General features: G+C 38.9%; 3 protein-coding genes across 3 annotated transcripts; all 3 read right to left on the minus strand.

Annotated features, from left to right (window-relative positions):
* Positions 1–494: 494 nt before the first annotated feature.
* On the minus strand, positions 495–3,786 carry hadh (hydroxyacyl-CoA dehydrogenase). The gene is made up of 8 exons (XM_026360000.1): positions 3,606–3,786; positions 2,484–2,612; positions 2,236–2,393; positions 1,852–1,978; positions 1,384–1,473; positions 1,227–1,299; positions 962–1,078; positions 495–848 (listed from the first exon to the last, which is right to left on the minus strand). The coding sequence occupies exons 1-8, from the start codon at positions 3,720–3,722 to the stop codon at positions 730–732; spliced, it is 930 nt and encodes a 309-aa protein (XP_026215785.1). The 5' UTR covers positions 3,723–3,786; the 3' UTR covers positions 495–729.
* Positions 3,787–4,620: 834 nt separating this feature from the next.
* On the minus strand, positions 4,621–10,825 carry LOC113162499 (cytochrome P450 2U1). Its single transcript, XM_026360651.1, has 5 exons — positions 10,244–10,825; positions 9,414–10,064; positions 8,836–8,997; positions 8,513–8,680; positions 4,621–5,789 (listed from the first exon to the last, which is right to left on the minus strand). Exons 1-5 carry the CDS (start codon positions 10,668–10,670, stop codon positions 5,608–5,610), a joined length of 1,590 nt encoding a protein of 529 aa, XP_026216436.1. The 5' UTR covers positions 10,671–10,825; the 3' UTR covers positions 4,621–5,607.
* A 703-nt stretch (positions 10,826–11,528) lies between these two features.
* Positions 11,529–20,252, minus strand: sgms2a (sphingomyelin synthase 2a). Its single transcript, XM_026360653.1, has 6 exons — positions 20,030–20,252; positions 15,355–15,862; positions 13,844–13,961; positions 12,944–13,097; positions 12,592–12,758; positions 11,529–12,163 (listed from the first exon to the last, which is right to left on the minus strand). Exons 2-6 carry the CDS (start codon positions 15,801–15,803, stop codon positions 11,978–11,980), a joined length of 1,074 nt encoding a protein of 357 aa, XP_026216438.1. The 5' UTR covers positions 15,804–15,862; positions 20,030–20,252; the 3' UTR covers positions 11,529–11,977.
* Positions 20,253–20,893: the final 641 nt, after the last annotated feature.

Here is a 20,893-nt window from a genome sequence, read left to right on the forward strand (position 1 = left end):
ACGAGATGATTTCAAGGGTGTGGAGGGGTGTTTTTATTCCTCCAGTCTGTAAAACAAATGTCAGAAACACAATTTAAACTTTGTAAAAACTCTTCAGGTAACAATTAAACTTTAGAAGTAAACATTTTTGATGAAAAAGCCCAAGATCAAAGAAAAATCTATTTATAGATGAATCAGAATTGTGTCTCCCCAATGTCCCCATTCCAAGGAAAACAGCACCACCTTGTGTTTCCATCGAGTTAACAGTGAAAGACAATAAGTGACAAGGGTTAATGTTTAAAGAAGGTAATGTTAAGGTTGACTTTCTCTAACAGTGACTTGTGTGCACACTAAACTCAAGGAAGTGCCTCAGGTGATAAAGAGCTGACATGTTGGAAGTTAGTGAGATTTTGCTTCAGTCGCTTATTTAAGCTATTTTTTAACTGAGGCTAGAAACTATGACAGAAATTCAAAGCTGTCACCTTTGATTACTGCAATGAGAAGACACAGAAAAATCTATTTTACTGAATTATATTTAATCTCTTCACATGTGCAAAGATGAGATCTCAGTGGACACCCAGCAGAAGATGGACTGACAGACAAAGGTCGACCTTAAGCGTCGAAGGCACAGGCACTTGTTCTATCTCCGTTTCTTATTAGTCCTTGTTGGATGGTTGATTTTCGTCAGTTCTCACTCATTTCCTGATGACGTCTGTCCACACAAAACGACAGCAGCAACCCTGTGAAACGTTACTTGTACTTGTAGAATCCTTCTCCTGTCTTTCTGCCATATTTCCCTTCTGCAACCAACTTGTTCAGCAGTTCGCTCTGTGCAAACAGTGGGTTGTCAGGCTCCAACGCATTCCAACCTAAAAATATGAAGTGGCAAAGGTTTCACACATGTTACTATATAATACTGTTTACCTCAAATACGCTCCATTTGTTGTTTATCACACACCATCTTTTACATTAGTTTACTCACCATCCATAATGAACTTTATTACATCGAGTCCTACATAGTCTGCAAGCTCGAAGGGTCCCATGGGATAACCAGCACCGAGTTTCATGGCAATATCAATGTCCTCTTTAGACCCATGACCTTAACAAGAGAGCAAAAAAGTAATAAATGAAAGACAATCAATCTAAACTTAGACAGACAGACAGACAGACACACACAAAATAAACAAGATCGTAATGAGTGATGTTAATTTGCAATGATCCCTTTTTCCCCAAGCAGGTAAAAGTACCTCTCTCATGCAGCCGGATGGCCTCCATGTTGTAAGGAACCAGCAGGCGGTTTACAATGAATCCCGGTGTATCCTAAGAACAGAGATGTTGGACACCGCTGAGTGTTTGTTACATGTGTATGACACTATAGCTAGAATGACAGACAGGAAATCTAACCTTGCAGGACACTGGCGTTTTTCCAAGGACTTTGCCGAAGTTCAGGAGGGAATCAAACGTCTCTTGGCTTGTTGATGAGGTTCCGACGACCTGTCAAAGATGATTACTTCAGCAATCTGTATTTCAACTTGAAGTTTAAATCACACACTTACAAATTTTATACGGGAAAGTTGAAATAAAAAACACTGTTGCGCAGGTTGCATAATATAATACAAATAAAAGGGTTAAAAACACAAGGTAATGATGTCTATATCAAACCGTATCCCATACATGTAACTTCTTTAATGGTGATTTAAATGATGTTTGTGAAGGACATTTAGGGAATTTTGCTCATTTGCCTCTGAAGCTACTGCGAGCAGCCAGTCACTCAAACCCAAACACAAAAACAGCTTTGCTCCGAAATCCACTCCTGAACAACTCTGGCCTTCCTTTTTTGACAAATCAGGTCGCTTGCTTTTGGGGCCCTACCTCTACGAGCTTCATCATAGGGACTGGGTTGAAGAAGTGAAGGCCGCCAAACCTGTCCAGTCGGTTGGTGGAGCTGGCGATCTCAGAGATGCGCAGGGAGGATGTGTTGCTGGCAAAGATAGTGTGTCTAAAATACAAAGTGCAAACAAATATACAATAAGTAACACATAATCTCAACTGCAGTTAATAACACTAACTTTCCATTTCATTGTCATTCAACACCACCAAATACAATATACGCTACCCTCCAAGTTCATTTTAAATATCACTATTTTGCTAATAATGCAGACTAGACTACTAAATGTGTTACACAAATTTCTACTACGCTGTTGCCTCACTGATTTCTAACAATCGCGAATCAAACTGTATTGGGAGAGTACTTACGCTGGTGCCAGCTTGTCAAGCCGTCCAAAGAGGTCTTGTTTGATTTTCAGATTTTCCACAATGGCCTCCAACACAAGATCTGTGTGCTGAATTGCAGCTGTATCATCTGTCGAGGTTGTCAAATTGCTCAGGACCTTCTGGATGAACTCCTCACCTGCCTGAAACAAACCAGATAAAATAGCACATAGTAACTGGTCACATCTCATTGATCTGGTTGTTTATTTGTCAGCTGACCTACTGCCTCTTACCTCTGGTTTATCAGCAAACTTCTTCTTGGCCACTCTTTTAAGGCTGCCTTCAATTGCCTTGATGGACTTTTTCAGTATGTCGTCAGATGTGTCCACTAGCGCCACCGTGTGGCCAGTTGATGCAGCAACCTACCAGAAAGAAATGAAGTTGATATATACTGTGTTTAAAGCAGATAATAGTCATTAATGTTTGACTTTATTTATTGCCTAAATAAACACATAGACACAGAGCTGTGTCCCACGTCCATCCACCCACAATTAATCCATGTAGGTGTTTTGGTTGTTGTGTGTTTACACTATAAGTGTTTTGTTTATGCTGTTGATGTACAAAGCAATGCACTAAAGGACATAGAGGAGAAACACACTATGAATAGTGGTGAAATGGCACAAGGACGATCTTAGAAATAAAGTGCTTATACAAAGGTTAACACAAGATTAAATAGAATTGAAATAAAAAACTACAAAAACAATACTACAACTTGTTGTTGTCAAACTGTCCATCTTATAATAGAACAGTTCATTTTCTCCAGCAGTAGGTTACTGAAAACCAAATATGGAGAGTGACACCTTGTGGCAAAAGTTGTATCTCCTGAAATGACCTGATTCCAGTTTTGTTAAAAATGTCAAACAACTGTGTTGAATTAATGACAATTAATCTGTTTCATAACACAACAGGTTCAGTGGATGGTGATTGTGCTGTGAGAGAAGAAAAACAGTTACTCAAATTTAAGGACATCTTTTTAGAAAGATAACTATTGCCTTTTATCTCCAAAGTGGGAGCTGTTGCATGCAGTTGAATCAACGCCTGGCTCAGAGCTGCAACATAAACTCAACATTATCACCTTCATGAACAGAGGGTTTATTGCAGGTTGTATTGGACTGCTGCAGCTTTAGCTAAGCTAGCTGCACCTGATAAACTGCAATGTGGCTTCTTTATAGTAACTCTAATTTTGTTGTGCAAACAGCTTTTAGTCTGAATCCGTTCATACCTGGTGCCCTCATATAATCTAAGAGTCAAAACATGAAACGCGTGCTCTGATTTAAATAGCAGCTGGCTAATGTTTGTTAGCTGAAGCAAAGCTAACTGCTAACTAGCTGGCTAAACAGACGCAGATGTCGTACCTGTGCAATTCCTGCACCCATCTGTCCGCCTCCGATGATCGTCACATGCTTGATAACAAGACTCCGGACGGCAGAAGAGGAGAAACCTCTGCGGATTTGGTGGGTAAAGAAAGCCATGCTGTGCGGACCCGCAGAGTTCAGGACTGAAACACACGCCGAAAAACTGGGGCGAAGGTCGCGGTGACGTCACCAGGACGGCCGCGGCGGTGACCTTTAACACACAAATAAAGTAAAAATAAAATTAACAATAAAAATTAATCTAACCTGTTTCTGCATGTGTGTTTTAATTATTGGTTATATTTTGATAATCAAAACATAACGCCGACGTTGTTAAAGTTCTTCATGGAGTTTTTTTTTTTTTAATTCAAATCTGAAATTGATCACATGACACGTTTTGCATGAGTTTATTACCAGAAATTGTCACTTAGAAATAATTAAGGTATGTGAAGCTTAAATTATAAACACATAAAGTATTTAGGCTGCAGCGTTTTAAAAAGTGTTCCCTTTTAAAAATAGAGTCCATGTGAAACCGGAAGTTCCGGGTTGCAAACAGTAAAAGCTTAGAGCTTATTAATAATAATAAAACACAGAAGGAAAAGTATCAGAATGACTTTTACATGGTGTCAAATAACACTAAGCTTCTGCCTGTGTAATTCCCATAAATCATAGTATTGTTTTTAATGTCAAATTATTATTTTTTTAATCTTCAAATGAAAATAAATGGTTTTAAAAAACTCTGCAACTTGTTTCTGTTGTAATACCACTACTATTCTGATAAAATGATCCTATAGAGCCTGTCTAACAACAAAAAGCATGAAAAACAGTAAAAATTGAACCAAAACAACAGTATGCCTACCAAGAAAATATAATCTACCTTTACTCACATGCTGCTCTGGGCTGGCAGGTTTGGTTTGGAAAAGTTAACAAGGAAATAGAATATATTTCTACAACAACAAGTGGTCACATATGTGCATCATGGAGCAATAAAATGATCAAAAATCACATTATCAGCAGGTGTCTTTCAAAAATAGCTCATTTTATTTCAAAATTAACAACATCTGGCATAATACTGGCCTTCATTAGCTGATTAACAAAATGTAATCAACAAAATTCAATTTAAATGCAGAATAGAATTTGGAGCTGTTCTGGATGATTATAAATGAAAAGAGAGAGAAATGATGAGCAGCATTATACTATTATTTTATGCCATTATTTATGTCATTACTGTTCACTGCATATTTCCACTCCTGACTAGTACAGACAGATGAGGTAAGTCACTAAGTACATTTACTCAAAAACTGTACTTAAGTAAAAATTTGAGGTACTTTTGAGGTATTGGAGTATTTCCATTTTATGTTTTTTAGTTACTTTTCTTTTTATTTTTACTCCAATAATTATGTATAATTTATAAAAATCCTGTCACTATGAGTACAATCAGTCCCACCTTTCCCACCAGCTGTTTTTCTTCCACAATCTGTAAGTAACAACACAGTTATAATTTTCACCTTTGAGAGTTTGTTAAACAAATCTAGACTAAACTTCTACATTTATGTTATCACCCACATCAAATTCTCCATTGTTTAAAATTGTTTATTTAGTGGCTTTTAGTCAAGGATTAGACAAGCACACTCTGTATTTTATCATGATATCATTAAAAAAATCTATTACTTGATCAACGAAAAAATATAAACTTTAATTGCTACTTGATTATCAAGTAAAATGCTAAACCTTAGCTGGTCCACTGATATTAAATATAATGTACAGTGTAAGGAATTGATTAATTAAATAAAATTGCTATTTAAATAAACTATGCAATCATTACTGCATATACAATAGCACTACATTACAATAAAACCATAATTTGTAAATATATATTGTATATATTGCACTGATTGTTACTCTCTTAATAGGACCTTTACCAAGATCTCAGACCTTGTTTAAGCTCTTTGGCATCAGAGTGGTCTATTTATAGAAAACCTGTTCAACCAAGTCTTTCACTGTTTCATCTCCGAGTGCTCACACACACAGTGTACGCATCGGGTGCCAGCGTCAGGCCAAATCGTCCAAGCAGTGGAGGAGGAGGCTTTCCATCTGGAAGTCTGAATTTGAAGGCCTGCAGTAAGGTGGTAACCATCAGAAACAGCTCCATCTTCGCCAGCTGTTCACCCATACACACCCTACGACCTGAGGAATACAGGGGTGAAATCTCATACATGCACCATCAAAATGAATATATAGAGCAGTAGTCAGGTCTTTAAAGGTCCCCTATTATGCTTTTCAGGCTAAAGTGTGTTGGTTGGTAATGCTATAGTGACTAAGCTAAGTAGTAGAACGTAATGTTAGCTCAGTAGTCTGTGGCGTCTGTAAATAATGTTTGCACAGAGCTACAAACATTTCAATACAACAGGACATTTAAGAACAGTTATGCTTTCTAATATCACAATTATTTTTATGTTTACAGGAAACAGTCTTAATGATAATTAAAACATGTTATGCCCAGCTGCTTCAAATTTCTTTACATAATGTACCATTAATGGGGTAAAATACCATTAATGGTAAATTTGAGATTTTACAGATATTGTAAGGTTTTTATTAACATCACCAGTAGTTGCACAGTGTTACCATCATGTGTCCCAACCCTGCCCACAAATGATGACCTGGATCAGGTGTGTTCTTCCAGCTTCTGATTGACCAAACACTCCTGGTCCAGGTGATCAGCTGTGGGAAGGGCAAAGACAGTAGATAAACTAGCAGGGCAGAAGGTCCTTGAGGGCCACATTTAAAAACCCTAGACACATCACTAATTACTATGATATGAAATATAGTACTGATAACTCAAGTATGCACTGAACTGAAAAAAGTAAAGAGCTGAAGACTAAAAGAGTTGAAGACACACCTTTGATAGATCTTTACATGACCCAAAATAAGAATGTATTAAACAATATTGTTTAATACATAATATATGTTTCAGAGTCCTGTGGTGCTGGTGCCTCCCTGGATGTAGGAAATAAACTGTTATTTCAGTCGGTGTGGTTTTTGGATTCACAGTAAGCAAGCACCAGGAGGTGCAGGTGGCAATGACCTCATACTCGTCTGGTTGCTCACGCTGTGCACACAGGTTCTCTGGTGACAGGACCACAAAAATGTTCTCAAAGAGGATATATAACCCACATACCCTCTGTAAAATGAGACACATGCAAATAAGTTGTTGGTATTTCTAATTCTCTGTGTGCATCACTAAATAATGACAGAGTAGAATTTACACATTTTCTTGGACTAATTTATATTTATTTTATTTGAATGTTTCACAAAGTACAAGAACTACAGTAATTACATATAAGTTACAAAGGTGTTGATAAAAAAAAATAAAGGAATATAAAACTTCACTGGTTTGACTCAGCATTCTTCATTCTGACAGAAATTGAAGTAGATAAAATAACATCTGTCTGCAACACAGTGTAACAACAGCTGAATCCTTTAAATAACAGAACATAAGAAGCTTCACACAGGGAGGAAATCTTGTGAGACTGCTGAATTAGAACTAGAGAGCTTTCTTTTAGATGATCTGGAAGAAACCTCACATGTCTGTTGACTCCCTCACATCCAGTCTGGATCTTCCTCCTCAAGGTCCAGGTGACATATTTGATAGTTTCTTAATGACACTTTTCAGAACACAGCTGCCTAGTGAGCTGTAGCAGAAATATATATTTTATAAAATATAACATCAGCAAAATTCACTGCAACACTGTCACTAACTAGTTGAGGCTGCAACAGCTAATTATTGTAAACTTACCAACAGTCTGCAGCGATGTCTCTGTTTGACAGGACGTCTCCTTGTATTTGGGTAACAGGGATGTGCCCCCCTGTATACAGTAGAAATCCACTTGATATCTTTACATTGCATTTCTCCTAAACATATAATAGCTATGTTACACAAGGTATAGGTAGCTGAGGACTCCTAAGCAACATTACAATAATCATTATGATACTGTTATAGTAACAGCTGTTTTAGAAAAAGTAACAACTAAGCATGGAATAAGCTAGTATCGATGCTCATCATAACCCAAATCCATAAGCCTACGTAGCCGTGAAGTACAAACAACAGACCTGATGTTTGTAAGAGACGCAACCACTGTGTTTGTGTAACTCACTACATACAGACAACTAATAAACTGTCGTCAGTGTCAGGTTTTGAATAAAAGGCACATATTCTATCTGTTGTTACTTTACACACACGCTGTGTGTGTGTAAACTACCTACATAGTAGGTAAACTACCTACATAGTAGGTAGTTTGCTCTATAAATAAATTCATTATTGTTAGTATTATATATAAAATAAAATGCCTGTCACAGAAGTTCTTTCGTTTGCTATTATAAGATGCACAGTGACTTATAGACAACCGTCATGCAGTTAGCATGACATGTTAATTCACTACAGTTACTACACACCAATATATAAAAAATGTACTTATTGTTGGAGAAGTAGCGAGTGGCTCATGGACGGTCGGAGTTGAAAGCACCCTCATTCTCAAAGCAGCGGGAGGTAAAGTGGCGTCCACAGACATACAAGACCTTTGGCAGTCTTTCCGGCACCGGCCTATTTAGAATAAAAGTAACCCATGGGTCCGTCGTGTCTTGCTCCAACGATAAATTCGAAAATACTTCAGTGTGGGCTGGAACATCCAACAACTGAGCACTTTTTCGTTGAGGACAGTAGTTGTGCCATGTTGATGCTATGGCAGCGAGTGTCTTAGGCAGTGATTGGACCGAGTCTGTGTCATGTGAATTCTTCTTGACGTCAGGAAGGTAAAAGATTCTGAACAGAGCGTTTTGGAAGAGGATCGGACTAAACAGCAACATGGGAAAAGTGATTCTGCATAATAGGGGACCTTTAATGAATAACATACCTATCCCAAATGGCATGAAGCACTCTTTCCTGAGCAACTTTCCCTCATCATCCAGAAAGCGTGATGGGTTGAAAGCATCTGGATCATCCCACACACTGGGATCTCTATGGACAGACCACAGGTTGGGCAAAACAACTGTTCCTTTGGGAATAGTGTAACCTCTGAACTCTGAGGAAAGAAACAAAAACACTTATCAACTATGCCGTAAAATACGGCTCAGTGGATTTTTCTTATCAACGAAATGCCATTGTTTTATAAGACCAATAAATCGGACTAACTGAACACTAACAGAAAGATGTTGAGTCATAGAGACTTGAAATTACCTGCTGTCTCTGAGGCCATGTGAGGAATACCAAGAGGAACCACTGCAGTCAGTCTCTGCACCTCCATGATGGTGGCTTCAGTAAAAGGCAAACTTCCCTTATCAGTGAGAGAAGGGCCCCGATGTTTTCCCACCACTTGATCAAGCTCTGCCTGGACTTTGTCTGAAATCCAAACAATTGTAGCAAACAAACACTGAGCACATATGTCCTGCAAGTCCTCATAAACCTTAATGATACTATGAGCATTAATGATACACCCTTCGCCATTTTGAAAGTAAGTAATTGGGCAGTGGGTTTTCAGTTCCTTTTTCCCAAGAAAATTGTTCTTTTAAATGCTGAAGTCATTGTCTGCGGATCAAAAGCCTGAAAACCCTCATATTCGGTTCTGCAAGTATCGCAAAAAAAAAAAAAAGATGCCATGGGAACTCTGAAGAGAAATAATTTTATGTTTGACAGATAAATACTTTATGACGACTTTATGATGGTATCAATAACCCGAAATAACCTGTTTGAAGCCATTTCCAGTATTTAACATGATTATACTCCACACCGCTAATTGACTGAACGGCATCTTTTACCTTGGATATCGGGGTTTAAGACCATGTAGAGCAGAATCCACAAGACTGAATTAGTGGTGGTGTCAGTGCCGGCGATGAAAAGGTCCCCTATTATATAAAAGAGATAATCTTCAGTGAAGCTGCTGTCCTCCTCTCCTGCAGCTTGCTGGGCCAACATCTCCACCAAGTACATGTCAGTGAGATCCCTTGGGTTCACAGGATCTAATGTTTCCCTGTGTGTTGCAATAATCCTCTTCAGAAACACCGTGATGTCTCCTTCCACCTGCCTGAACTCCTTGAAAACCCCAAAAGGCAAATGGTACAGCAGTGGGAAGATGTTGATGAGGAACGCAGGGCTGTTCACGCAGATCTCCAGCCCGCGTGCCATCAGGTTCAGCAATGTGCGGAACTCGTGATCTTTGTGATGGAAGCGTTGACCCAGTACCAGTGAACAGATGACGTTTGAGACGGTATTGCTGATGAGCGGGGCCAGGTCCACACCAGCACCACCAGACTCCTCATTCAGTTGCTGCAGCTCTGTTTTGACGGTAGCCAGGCCTTGCTGGATGCAAGGCTCCAAACTCAGCTTCCCTAGGCCAAAGCTTCGCAGCGTGGTGTGGCAGAACTTCCTCTGCTTTCTCCAAATGGGACCATAGGGTGCAAAGACTATGCCTGAAGTTCAATTAAACAAAGAGAATGGGTAGTGCATTGCTTCGGTTATCATGGGAGAGTACACACATTCAAAGGGCTTGTGTTCACTGTAACTGTTTCATATTAGACTCAGCTGACCACATCTCAAACAGTCAACATGACTTGAGTGCAGAGTTCATTAAGCTGCATTTGCTTCTTACCTTTGCGCTTGGTCAGGATAGTGACAGCAGGAATATCTGGTCTGTCGGAGAACACCTCGGCATGGTTTGACAGAGCATCTTTGACAGCTTCATAGCCATTTAGCACAACGAGCAGCTGACTTCCTACAAAGAGGCTGTAGACGTCACCGTACATGTTGGCTAGCTTGGCTAAAACTGCTAGTGTGCTGCCCGGACCGTCGGTGCTGTAAGGCGGCTGTCCAAGCCTCCTCTTGAGGAAAGAAGGGAGGAAAAACCTGCCGAAGTTGCCGACAACCGGCCAGGGCTTCGGACCTGGAGGAATATTGGCGAGGTCCCATCTCTTCTGATAAAACCGAACTGAAAAATACACCAGCAAGAAAGCTAAGACCGCAGCAATGTTGGCATGTGAAAAAACGCAGAGATGTGTCAGCCATACCTGCGGGAACATCTTGTCGCAAATGAAACTAAATTCTATGAGCTGGCAATACTATCCCATCATGGGGAGTACTCATAAAGTGCTCAAAGATCATGTGTGACATGCCAGGAAGGATGAAACTGGCATTTTATCAAGGAACAGAGAGCGCACACTGTGGTTTTAACAACAATAATACGTAGCGCCCTTACTGGATTCCTATTGGCTGTGACAGAGCTGTGGTGTGCTGTGATTGGTGCGGCGGTCTGCAGGCTGCACCACGCTTCGCTATGAGCCGCAAAGTCCTGTGAGCTCCACAGTGTTGTTACAGTGGAGTGTGTTACATACAGAGCAATAAATTAATAAAATAAAACATGTAAGAAGATATACTATTAAAGATTTATGTGTAGAAACACCTGAAATAAATTATTTATTGTGCTACTTTCCATGTGTACATTATTAAAATTGCACAAATAATAATAATAGTATTGGATACTGTATATTATTATATCATTTCATTCTTCATTATTTCTAACAGTTACATGTCATAATTTTATATCTAACACCAGTAAGCTTAACCTTAATAAAGTACTTCAATACATACAATAAAAAAACAAACAAACAAAAAACAAATAAGTTAAATTATAGCAAAAAACTTAAAGCTAAATGAAATTGGTAATGAAAGGTTTGACTAACAATGCACTGAATATATACAATAACAATACTGAAAGAAAAACAGCTGTGGGATTATAGCATAATGATGAGCTCATTATTTTATTAAATCAAAAAATACACCAAAGACTTTGGTTCAATTTTATTACAACAGTACAATGTCAAGACTAGAGCTACAGCATACATATTAAGGCAACTAAAATGAATTAAAAAAAAAAAAATAAAAATAATAATAATACTGCTAATAAAATAATACTAAATACTAAGACTTCTCGTGATAGTTTTGGTACACCTGCTGATGTGTGACACAATAAGGCACTTGAGCACACTGATATTGTATTAAGGTAAACCCATCAATACATACAGTATGAAACAGTTGTGGTAGCAGATCCAAACTCAAAGTCTTGCAAATACAAGAACAAACCTAGGAGTCCATTCATGTCTGAAATTCACCAGGAGTTGATATTGCTTGCAAAACCAAAAAAAGACTTATATCACAAATAAATTATAGTGGCAAAAAACACACAGAGACAAATGGTTATGCTTCTAGGCACATGCTGACACATGTCTTTTTTATAACAATGCATTTGGTACCATTAGACATGACAGAATGAATAAATACCACTTCAGTGAATTATCAGGCAACACTGCTGGAGTATCCGGAGGTCACATCACTCCTCTCGTGTACTTTGCACCATTGAATACTTCTTGCAGGGGTTCTTAAGACAGGCAGGAGGCCAGGTGATGGGCCAACTGTATGAACATGGTACCGCAGTTTGGACGTTCCTCTCCAGGAAGTTAAACAGTGGGTTCCACCAAGTGTTTGTGAGGTAGTTGTTGGGTGAGCATTTAAGAGTCTGTAAGGAAAAATACAAATAATTTAAAAAATACAGTAATAATGTTTAATATAATATAATATAATAGCACTGGTGCCACTACATATTAAGGGTTTGTTTACAGCTTTGCCAGCAGAGGGAGTGATCCAGACAATTCTGACACAATCTAAAACTATATGTACTTACTTTGTTTAAAATAACATGTAATATATATATAAATATATACATACAATTTCCTTTAAAAGTAACTGGTCAGACATTCTTGTGTTGGCATGTGATGTTTAGCTTGTACTTGAGGCAAGCTTCATGTACAAAATGAAGTCTTGATTTATGTGTAAAAACATTCAATGAAAGGAGAGCCTTTTCCTTTACAAGGTCTCATTTTTCTCCAACACACATAAACACACACAGACATCACAGTCACCCACGGTTTGGCTCAGTGTTCAGACCTGTAAATTGGCCATGGTGTGGTACCACCAGAACAGGCGGGAGGTGATAAAATAGGCCACAACCACATCCACGCTGTAGTGTTCGTGTGCCACCAAGATGCACACCACGCCCACGGCACTGAGCAGCCAGCACATCAGATGGTACCACCAAAACGACCGCGGTGAGTCTTTAGAGGGAGGAAAGAAAAGACAAGAGTGTTGGTAATATTTATGACAGTATCCGTTAGTGTTGGGCCCCACGTGGTTCTCGTCCATGTTTCCACAGTCATAAAACATCAGATGTTTCAGTGAAATGTGTCGAGAGCTCTATTTTTATTCATGGACACAAACAAGTGCTGCTTTGGGTACTCACACTCTTTGATGAACAGGTAGGTTAGGGTGAGCATCACAGTGTGTCCACTGTAGAGGAAATCTCCACACAACAGATGAGAGTTTGTGATGGAGAGTCCTCCGCCTGAAATAAGCTGCAGAATTCGCTGGAGTTTGGCATGAGAGTCTCCATATAGCTGATAGAAAACAGCAAGCAGGTGTAGAGAGGGACAAATAAATAACTTGCATATAGGTTGGATTAGATGAAGAATTTATTTATTTTTTGTACAGATTGTGGTAAACAAATTTTGTTACCTGGAGACTGAGTCAAACTAGATGTTTACCCCCCTGTTTCCAGTGTACGTGTCAAGCTAAGCTAACTGGCTGCTGGCTATAGCCTCATATTTATCATACAGACATCAAAGTGGGATCAATCTTCAAATCTACCTCTCGGCAACAGAGTAAATAGATGTATTTTACAAAATGTTGAGCTACTTCTCTAATTTTCTGTTTATTTTTTCCAAGTCTGGGCCACGTGTTGAAATGGTAATTAGAGGGAAGGGAGGTTGTACATATAATAAAGAGAATTTGAAGGAAGCACAGTAAAGTTAAACAATAAGTTCACAAGTAACCAGAGTACCGTTTGTGAAAACATTATTTATAACTGCCAATAGCTCATTTCTTCCAAGTAAGTCTTTCATTCAGTGTCCAAAATATTTAAAAATCCCAGAAACAAGACTTCTAAACTGTCTTACTTCTGATCCGTTTGCACTGTACAGCCCAGCAAACAACTGCCAGCAGCGCATGTTTTTGATCAAATACTAATGCACCTCAGCATTGTTGGTGTCCCGAGGCAGTAAAAAGTCTAAATGGATTTTTATTTTTTATAGCTGCTTCTCTTGCACGAGTCCCACAGGGTGAATGATGTTTGCAAGCTACTCACCTTAGGAGCACAAGTCATATGCATGCCAGGTACAGGCAGGGTGGTGATGTACATAGTGACACAGCGGTACAAGTACAGTGTGCCAATGAGGAAGAAGAACCGCCTGCATGCTATTGACCTGAAAATGGACAATGTAAGATACACAATCATAGAAGTTTAGAAATATATTTATGAGTAATGCTGAAAAACGATAAAGCAAACATCAACTTAATCTGGGGATTTTATCAGTCGACATATTGTTGGACAGCTTCATCTTGGTCCATCAGATTGAGTTTTATTGACCAGACCACAAAATTACAGTAAGAAATCATCCTGAATATGCATTAACAGTGTCAGAGCTGTGTTGCTATAGTTTTGTTCCCACATGAAAATGCCTAAATTTGCAATAATGTGATGTCAAAAGTTGAATTTATCTGAATATTGCTCACTGTGAACCTCAATGGTCGTAAATCAGACATGTCACATGAAACTCAACAGTAGAAAAGACAGAACTACACTCAATGACCTCTTTTATTGTGAACACCAAACTAATAATTGGCAGGGCCTGTCTTTGCTTTCAGAATGACCTTAATAATTATGGCTTGCATTGCACAAGATGTTGGAAACATTACCTTTGGGAGTCTGGGTCATTTTGATATGGCATGACTGTGCCATAGAATTTCTGCCCATTTGTCAGCAGCACATTAAAGCAGTAACTCTCCAATTCTAGTGCCTCCCAAACATGTTCTCCTGGCTTCAGATCTGGTGACTGGGGAGGACATTGAAGTACACTAAACTTGGTGTCATGTTCATAAGTTTAAAAAAGACTTTTGTTTTATGGCCTTGTGCATCACAATGCAGTAAGATAACCATTAGAAGATGGATAAACTGTGGTCATAAAGTGAAGCACTCATGGAGGCTGTGGCAGTCAAACAATGATTGATTGGTATTAGGTGTGCCAAGAAGACATTCCTCATACCATTACACCAACACCACATGCAGCCTGGGACCATTGATTCACGCGGTTGATGCTAAAATCTGTATCTACCGTCCGTCAGACAAAGCTACTTTTATTCAGTCAGATTTACAGATTTCTGTTGTCGCCCATCTACCCAAAGTTTTGATGTGTTGTGCATTCTGAGATGCCTTTCTGCTTCACCACAGTTGGTGGTTCACTGAGTTTCTTTCTGTCAGCTCCAACCAGTCAGGGCCATTCTCTTCTGGCCTCTTTTATCAATAAGGTATCTATAAATCTGCCTTCACTTGATTTCTTTGGTTTCTTGTGCCATTCTGAATAAACTCTAAAGACTGTTGTGCATAAAACTCCAAGGAAATCAGCAGTTTCAGAAATACTCAAACCAGCGTGTCTGGAACCAACAATTACACCATGGTCCAACTCTCTGAGATCACATTTTTCAACATTTTGATGTTTGAATGAAACATAATTGATGCCACAAAAAGTCTTAAAAATAAGTTGTCATTTAGGCTGAAAGACAACAACTTGCACAATAGATAGTACCCAAAGTTCTTACTTGTATCTGAAGAAGAACACCTGGATTAACCAAATGGCCAGCAGCACCATGCCATTGATCTCTGTCACTGTAAATGCCCAGTTGACCCGATCAACATAGTCAAAAAACTTATCAGGAAGAGGTGGGCTGCTTTCTTTGGGTGGGACTCTCTCGTGAACTATAGTGATGACGACTGTGGTCAGGACCAAGTTAAAACCAGCATAAAAGAAGGCGACTGCTGTCTTCCACCACTCCATGGGCAGACGGTTGACCTTGGACTCTGGCACAGAAATCTTAATGTAGTCATTATGTCTTCCTATGCCTTTCCGAAAGCCCTTCTTTGTGTCCTCGCTGCCAGGTGTATGAACAGGACAACTTTTACTGTTGCTGGGCCCCGTACCACCCTCCATTTCTGGGTTCAGATTATTAGTGGCAGAGTCTATTGCATCCACAAGCTCCTGCGATGCCATGGGTGCCCGCACTGTCCATCCACAGGCACTGCTCCTCTGGGAACCGTGAAGCTTTTAAGCTGCCATAAGACAAAACAAAAGGTTGGAAACTGACAAACAATTTGGTTTGGAAAATATATTGTTGCCAAAAGACAGAAAAGCTCATTCAGGCACTGCTTGATTACATTAAGGTGTCAAATCATCACAGTGAGAAACAGGGAGATGAACACAAGTTTACTTTTGTTGCTCCTTCTTATCCTAGGGATTAGCAAAGCAAGCGATGGAGCTTTTTATTGGATTAAATGAGGCTAAAAAGCTATTTTGAGTGTATAACAGTCAGTTATTCTAGACGTGGTTTTGAGAGTTAGACTGTGAATTACATTTTCCTTTCCATGGACATTCACCAGAACCACTCTGGTACAGCCAGACTCTTATTTTGGACTTTCCAAAGTCTTTTTGTCACACTGCTTTGGTTTTGTCCTCAACAAAAGCTGCTATAGTCAGATCTGTGGTTTTTATGGTAGTTCACCTGTTGCAGAAAAGTCATATACTTGCTCATTATAAAGGTTTTAAGCTATATGAATATAAAGTAGCTCAAGGAAACTAACTAGTTGAGAGTGAAAGTTAATTCTGTTCACATAACAAAAATTATCTTCCAGCCACCATTTAGCAGCTGTCCTGGAGCTATCGGGTCACACAATCCTTCTCTGCAAATGGAGTTTGTTCAGTTGTCATGAATCTAAGTTTTGACACCACTTTATGGGGTTCTTGTTTATAATGGATTAAAACTCCTAAGCAGCCAGAAAAAACTCTACCAGGTGAAGTTGATCCTGAGATATGATCAAAAGCTCCAGAACTGGTTGAACCTTCACAAACAAAAACTATATTAAAAATATGCATACATATACACTTCAATATAATAGAATTAAATAAAATACAGAGAAATTTAAGTGTGGATGGACTGTTGAAAGCTTAAGGTGAAGTAACAAAGACAGAGGTGGAGATGAGCCACTGCAATGTTTGTTGTTGAGCTCTTGTCGGTTAATGACCTGTGCGAGCACTACAGCTTTTTTCATTCTTTCATGTCTAAAAGGCTTCAAGTACCTTTAACAGCTCCATTAATGGATCTGATGATGTTGCTAACAGCTCTAAAATACATCTCAATAAGTGTCATGTGGGATACAGACAGAAGGGTATGTTTACTTAGAAAGAAACCTGGCAATTGAAAAAAATGAAGGGATAGAAATAGAGCTTGACTGGCGAGCTGCTGAAAGTATCAGTTTCCTCAGAATCAATTTTTGGGAAAATATTATTACAGTGGAAAATGGCTGACTGCTCTCTGTCTAAGCCACTGCAGTATCTATTATGCAACTGTTGGAAAGCTACACAAAGTCTGACAAACTTAAAACATTCATAAAATGTATTAATATGAACCAGTTTTAGAAATTAGATCAACAAGAGCAGAGCAGCATTACAAGCTGATTACAGAGTCATTATGTTCCATCTCTGTGGTTAGTTATACTGAAAATTGTGATCTATTGATAACATTAAAGGGAACGTCATGTTGATTGCTGGTGTAGCTTAGCATTAGGAGTGTGAGTGCTTGCAAATGTATCCTCCTCTTATTTTTAGATTCAAACATAATTAACATTTTTACCTCTTTAATGGACAGTGAAGCACTGGTGGTAATAAAAGTTACGAGAGACAAATCCTGCTGCTGCATAGACTCTGAACATGACTGTGCCAGTGGTAGGTTTTCTGTGAGATGTGGACATTTTTTGTATCGCATCCCTCAACCCTGTGATCAAAGACATTTTGTTTACATGTAAACACTGATCTAAGTGCGACAAGCTCTAAACAAGTAAATACGTTGTTTGTTATTGCCAACTTGTGAAATTATGTATAAATTTAGAATTTACATAAAACCACATGACAAGAAAATATAAACCTATTTTAGGCTGATGTAAGAATTTGAAGAAATGACTAAAGCTGGTGTTTTTCCAGCGAGGACAATCTCTTTGAGTGTTGCTGTTCCGAGTTTTAGTTTATGAAATGTGTATTTGTTTTCAGTATTGACTTAACTGTCCACATTGTAGGAGAGGCACATAATAATTCTTTGTGAATTATTATTCTTATTTGTTTTGAGAAAGCCTACAACCAGAGTATTTCTGATCTATTTTTTTCTGGTATCTGTGCACACTCTTTGCATACTCAGCCAGATATTTATTTTCCAGCTTTCACTGTGAGACTGCACTATGTGTGCTGCACATGGGAGGTCAGCGGAGTGTCTCTATTAGCTTTCCACTGGTCCCCTCCTCCCTTGTGTACAGTATACAGTATTTTCCCACCAGCTGGAGCACCCAGTGGTCCAAAAGGATGGGTGGTGATGGAAAACTGGCAGAAAAACCTATTCCACATGGTCACAGCCCGTAATGGATAACTTGGCTGTCCCTGCTTAGCCAAGCTATTTCAAGAGAAGCCACCCACTTGCCTTAAAGGCTGTATTTTACCAGGGCTTTGACTCCATTTTGGGGCCTTCATAATAACACGCTAGTATTGCTGTCCACTCATTTTCTTCTTCACATCATGTGGATTGTCGGCATCAAAGGGAGGGTTAAAAATAAGTCACACCAGAAGTGACCCAGCCCTCTATGTACTGGGGACACTACAGAAAGGAGCTGACTCTACAGGCTATAAATGTGTGCTATAAATCCAGCCTCGAAACTGCATGTTTAGCACTATGTCAAGATTTAATTTTGTTTTCTTTCGTTCCAGTCATAGATTCAGAAACACTTGAGTTTGTAAGCAAAATAAAAAGTTCTCCCCACTTTTCTTCTAATGAACAGATGATTTCATTGTGCTTTGAGAAATTGTAAGAGGGTTGTACTTTTGAATGCTATTAGTAGCAGCAGCTGTAATCTAAAAAATGCATTTCATTTACTTTAATAAAAGCTATAACGCTGTAAGATTTAAAATTGAACATTTAAAGATCTGGACCATTATGTTAGTATGCATTATAGTAGTATTATGGATGCATTAACATCTAAGTAGTATTTTACTGTTGTAGCTGGTTATAGTGGAGCTAATTTGCAGTATGTTATGTATAATGACAATTAGTTTTCTTTAAAACAATGCACCAGAATGTAAGATCCAGTATCTACCCATACTATTAATCCTCAGAGTATATAGTACATGTCAGGACAATAATGTGAAAGACAGTGAGCAAATGTTTGAAAACTGTTTTTGCCACAGTGATGTTTACTTGTTTTACTGGATCCACAACTACTGAATTACACTAATTCACTATCCAAAGTTGTTCATAGCAGCCCACAAACACACACCGTTTGCAGAACTAATAATGTTAGTTCTATTTCTAAAAAGACAAACAATCTTATACCGAACAAGCCAAAATACCCACACTGTCCATGGAGCCATCCCTACTTTTGTGGATGCCATAACCACATGTGGGGCTAATACTGGCAGTACTGTCAAGGTTCAGAACTGGGTGTCTCCCATGCCTCCCATATATTATAGGGCAGCAATCTGTCACATGTGATGGGTTTGGCGGAGCTGGTTTTGAAGTTTACTTTTGGGGTGTAGCACAGTGGCCCCACACACAGTGCTAAACACCATGTTCCATATGAGGCTACTGGGTGGGGCAACAGGTCATTGCATGTCCTATAATTAAGCTCTTTCCTTTTCATTCAAAACTATTTGCATTTGGAAACTGACGACTAGATTATTTAAAAAGCATGCACAGTCTACCTATATGACTGAGAATATAGGTTTTGATTGCGTTTAAAAGTTTTATAGTTTGATGTGAGACAACCTGCCTTTTTATGTCACCCGATGCTACTGATAAATACCCTGATGACGTCATCATGATATTATAAACACGATGGAAGTCAGCCGACACTTCCAGCTCATGGCCATAACCAACCGGATAAAAGTTTATTTTATTTTATTCAAACATATCACTATAAATGAAAATATAATTAAAATATACATATTCGTTGGATACATTCGTATCTACAGTGTATTTGCAGCATATCTTTAAGCAAGACTGATGGAAAGTTGAATGTCATCAGCAGTATAGCTCTAACCCAGCAAAAGGCCTGCCATCCCATTAAAGATCTCATATTAATGGCACAGTTAATGTGCTGTAGACACATGTAGCGCAGCATATAGCAACGAGAAGAGGACAGATTCGCATTTTAATTCACGTTGCACAATTTACAGCATCCTACCTGCCTTGCTCCGTCCTCCTGGTGCCTCCTCCTGCAGCTGCAGCTCCGTGAATCCTTGATGCTGCGCCCTGTTTGATGCTGCTCTGCTCAGGCTGGACAGCCACTGCCACAGCTGTGCCGCTCGCTTTTCACGGAGCGCTCCTCCCAGAAGCTTCACACATTCTCTAGATCCATCCAGCCTCTATATCCAGCCCCCTGCTCTACATCCCCTTTAATTCAGAGCATGTCCTGTAATCAGCACCAGCATCGCCCTGTAAGTCCATTCATTTAAAAGAAGTGTTCTGCACACTCTGTTTCTTTAAACTGTTAGGTGGAGCAGCACATGCTTTTATTAGACTATTTGTGGGCACTTTTGCATTAATCACCGAGACAACATCATGTGTTTATTAGAGTTTTTATTAGACAAAGTATAAAATAAAATACTGACTGTTTTAAATCATTATGCATGATTGTAGCTATGTTGGTAAAAATATTGATTTATTTTTTTTCCAAATAATCCAATCTAAGTGAATCTTTACGAGAATTGGAGGTTTCCCTGTAACCACCACCATCATCATTACTGATTGCAGATCAGTGAGTCTATGGCAAGCGAATTTACCAAGGTGGACAGGATTCACATTACAGATATCTGCAGTGTATTTGACTAGTCAAAACTGTAATTGAAGACATCCGCAACTACATTTTGTCTATTCACAATTCCAATGAAAGATATCTAGTAATATCTTAGTTTGAGATAGATCTTCTATCTTAAAATGTGCCCAATAAAGGTATCTTTCATTGGAATTCACTTTACGGATGGGCAAAACTGAATTGTAGATATAGATTAGTTTTCCCATTCAAGTCAATGAGCCATTCTGACCAGCC

Source organism: Anabas testudineus, chromosome 1 (genome assembly GCF_900324465.2).
Source record: "Anabas testudineus chromosome 1, fAnaTes1.2, whole genome shotgun sequence".
In the NCBI taxonomy this organism is placed as follows: Eukaryota; Metazoa; Chordata; class Actinopteri; order Anabantiformes; family Anabantidae; genus Anabas; species Anabas testudineus.

Coding starts and splice junctions, on each gene's coding strand:
- sgms2a (XM_026360653.1), bottom strand. CDS start 15,803: ATGGCATCGCAGGAGCTTGTGGATGCAATAGACTCTGCCACTAATAAT. Junction 13,098..13,843: donor ATATGACTTGTGCTCCTAAG/GTGAGTAGCTTG, acceptor GTTTTCTATCAG/CTATATGGAGACTCTCATGC. Junction 12,164..12,591: donor ACACCATGGCCAATTTACAG/GTCTGAACACTG, acceptor TTTTCCTTACAG/ACTCTTAAATGCTCACCCAA.
- LOC113162499 (XM_026360651.1), bottom strand. CDS start 10,670: ATGTTCCCGCAGGTATGGCTGACACATCTCTGCGTTTTTTCACATGCC. Junction 8,681..8,835: donor CATGGCCTCAGAGACAGCAG/GTAATTTCAAGT, acceptor TTCTTTCCTCAG/AGTTCAGAGGTTACACTATT. Junction 5,790..8,512: donor CTTCATGCCATTTGGGATAG/GTATGTTATTCA, acceptor TGTATTCCTCAG/GTCGTAGGGTGTGTATGGGT.
- hadh (XM_026360000.1), bottom strand. CDS start 3,722: ATGGCTTTCTTTACCCACCAAATCCGCAGAGGTTTCTCCTCTTCTGCC. Junction 2,394..2,483: donor AGTTTGCTGATAAACCAGAG/GTAAGAGGCAGT, acceptor GGTTTGTTTCAG/GCAGGTGAGGAGTTCATCCA. Junction 1,079..1,226: donor CATCCGGCTGCATGAGAGAG/GTACTTTTACCT, acceptor TCTCTTGTTAAG/GTCATGGGTCTAAAGAGGAC.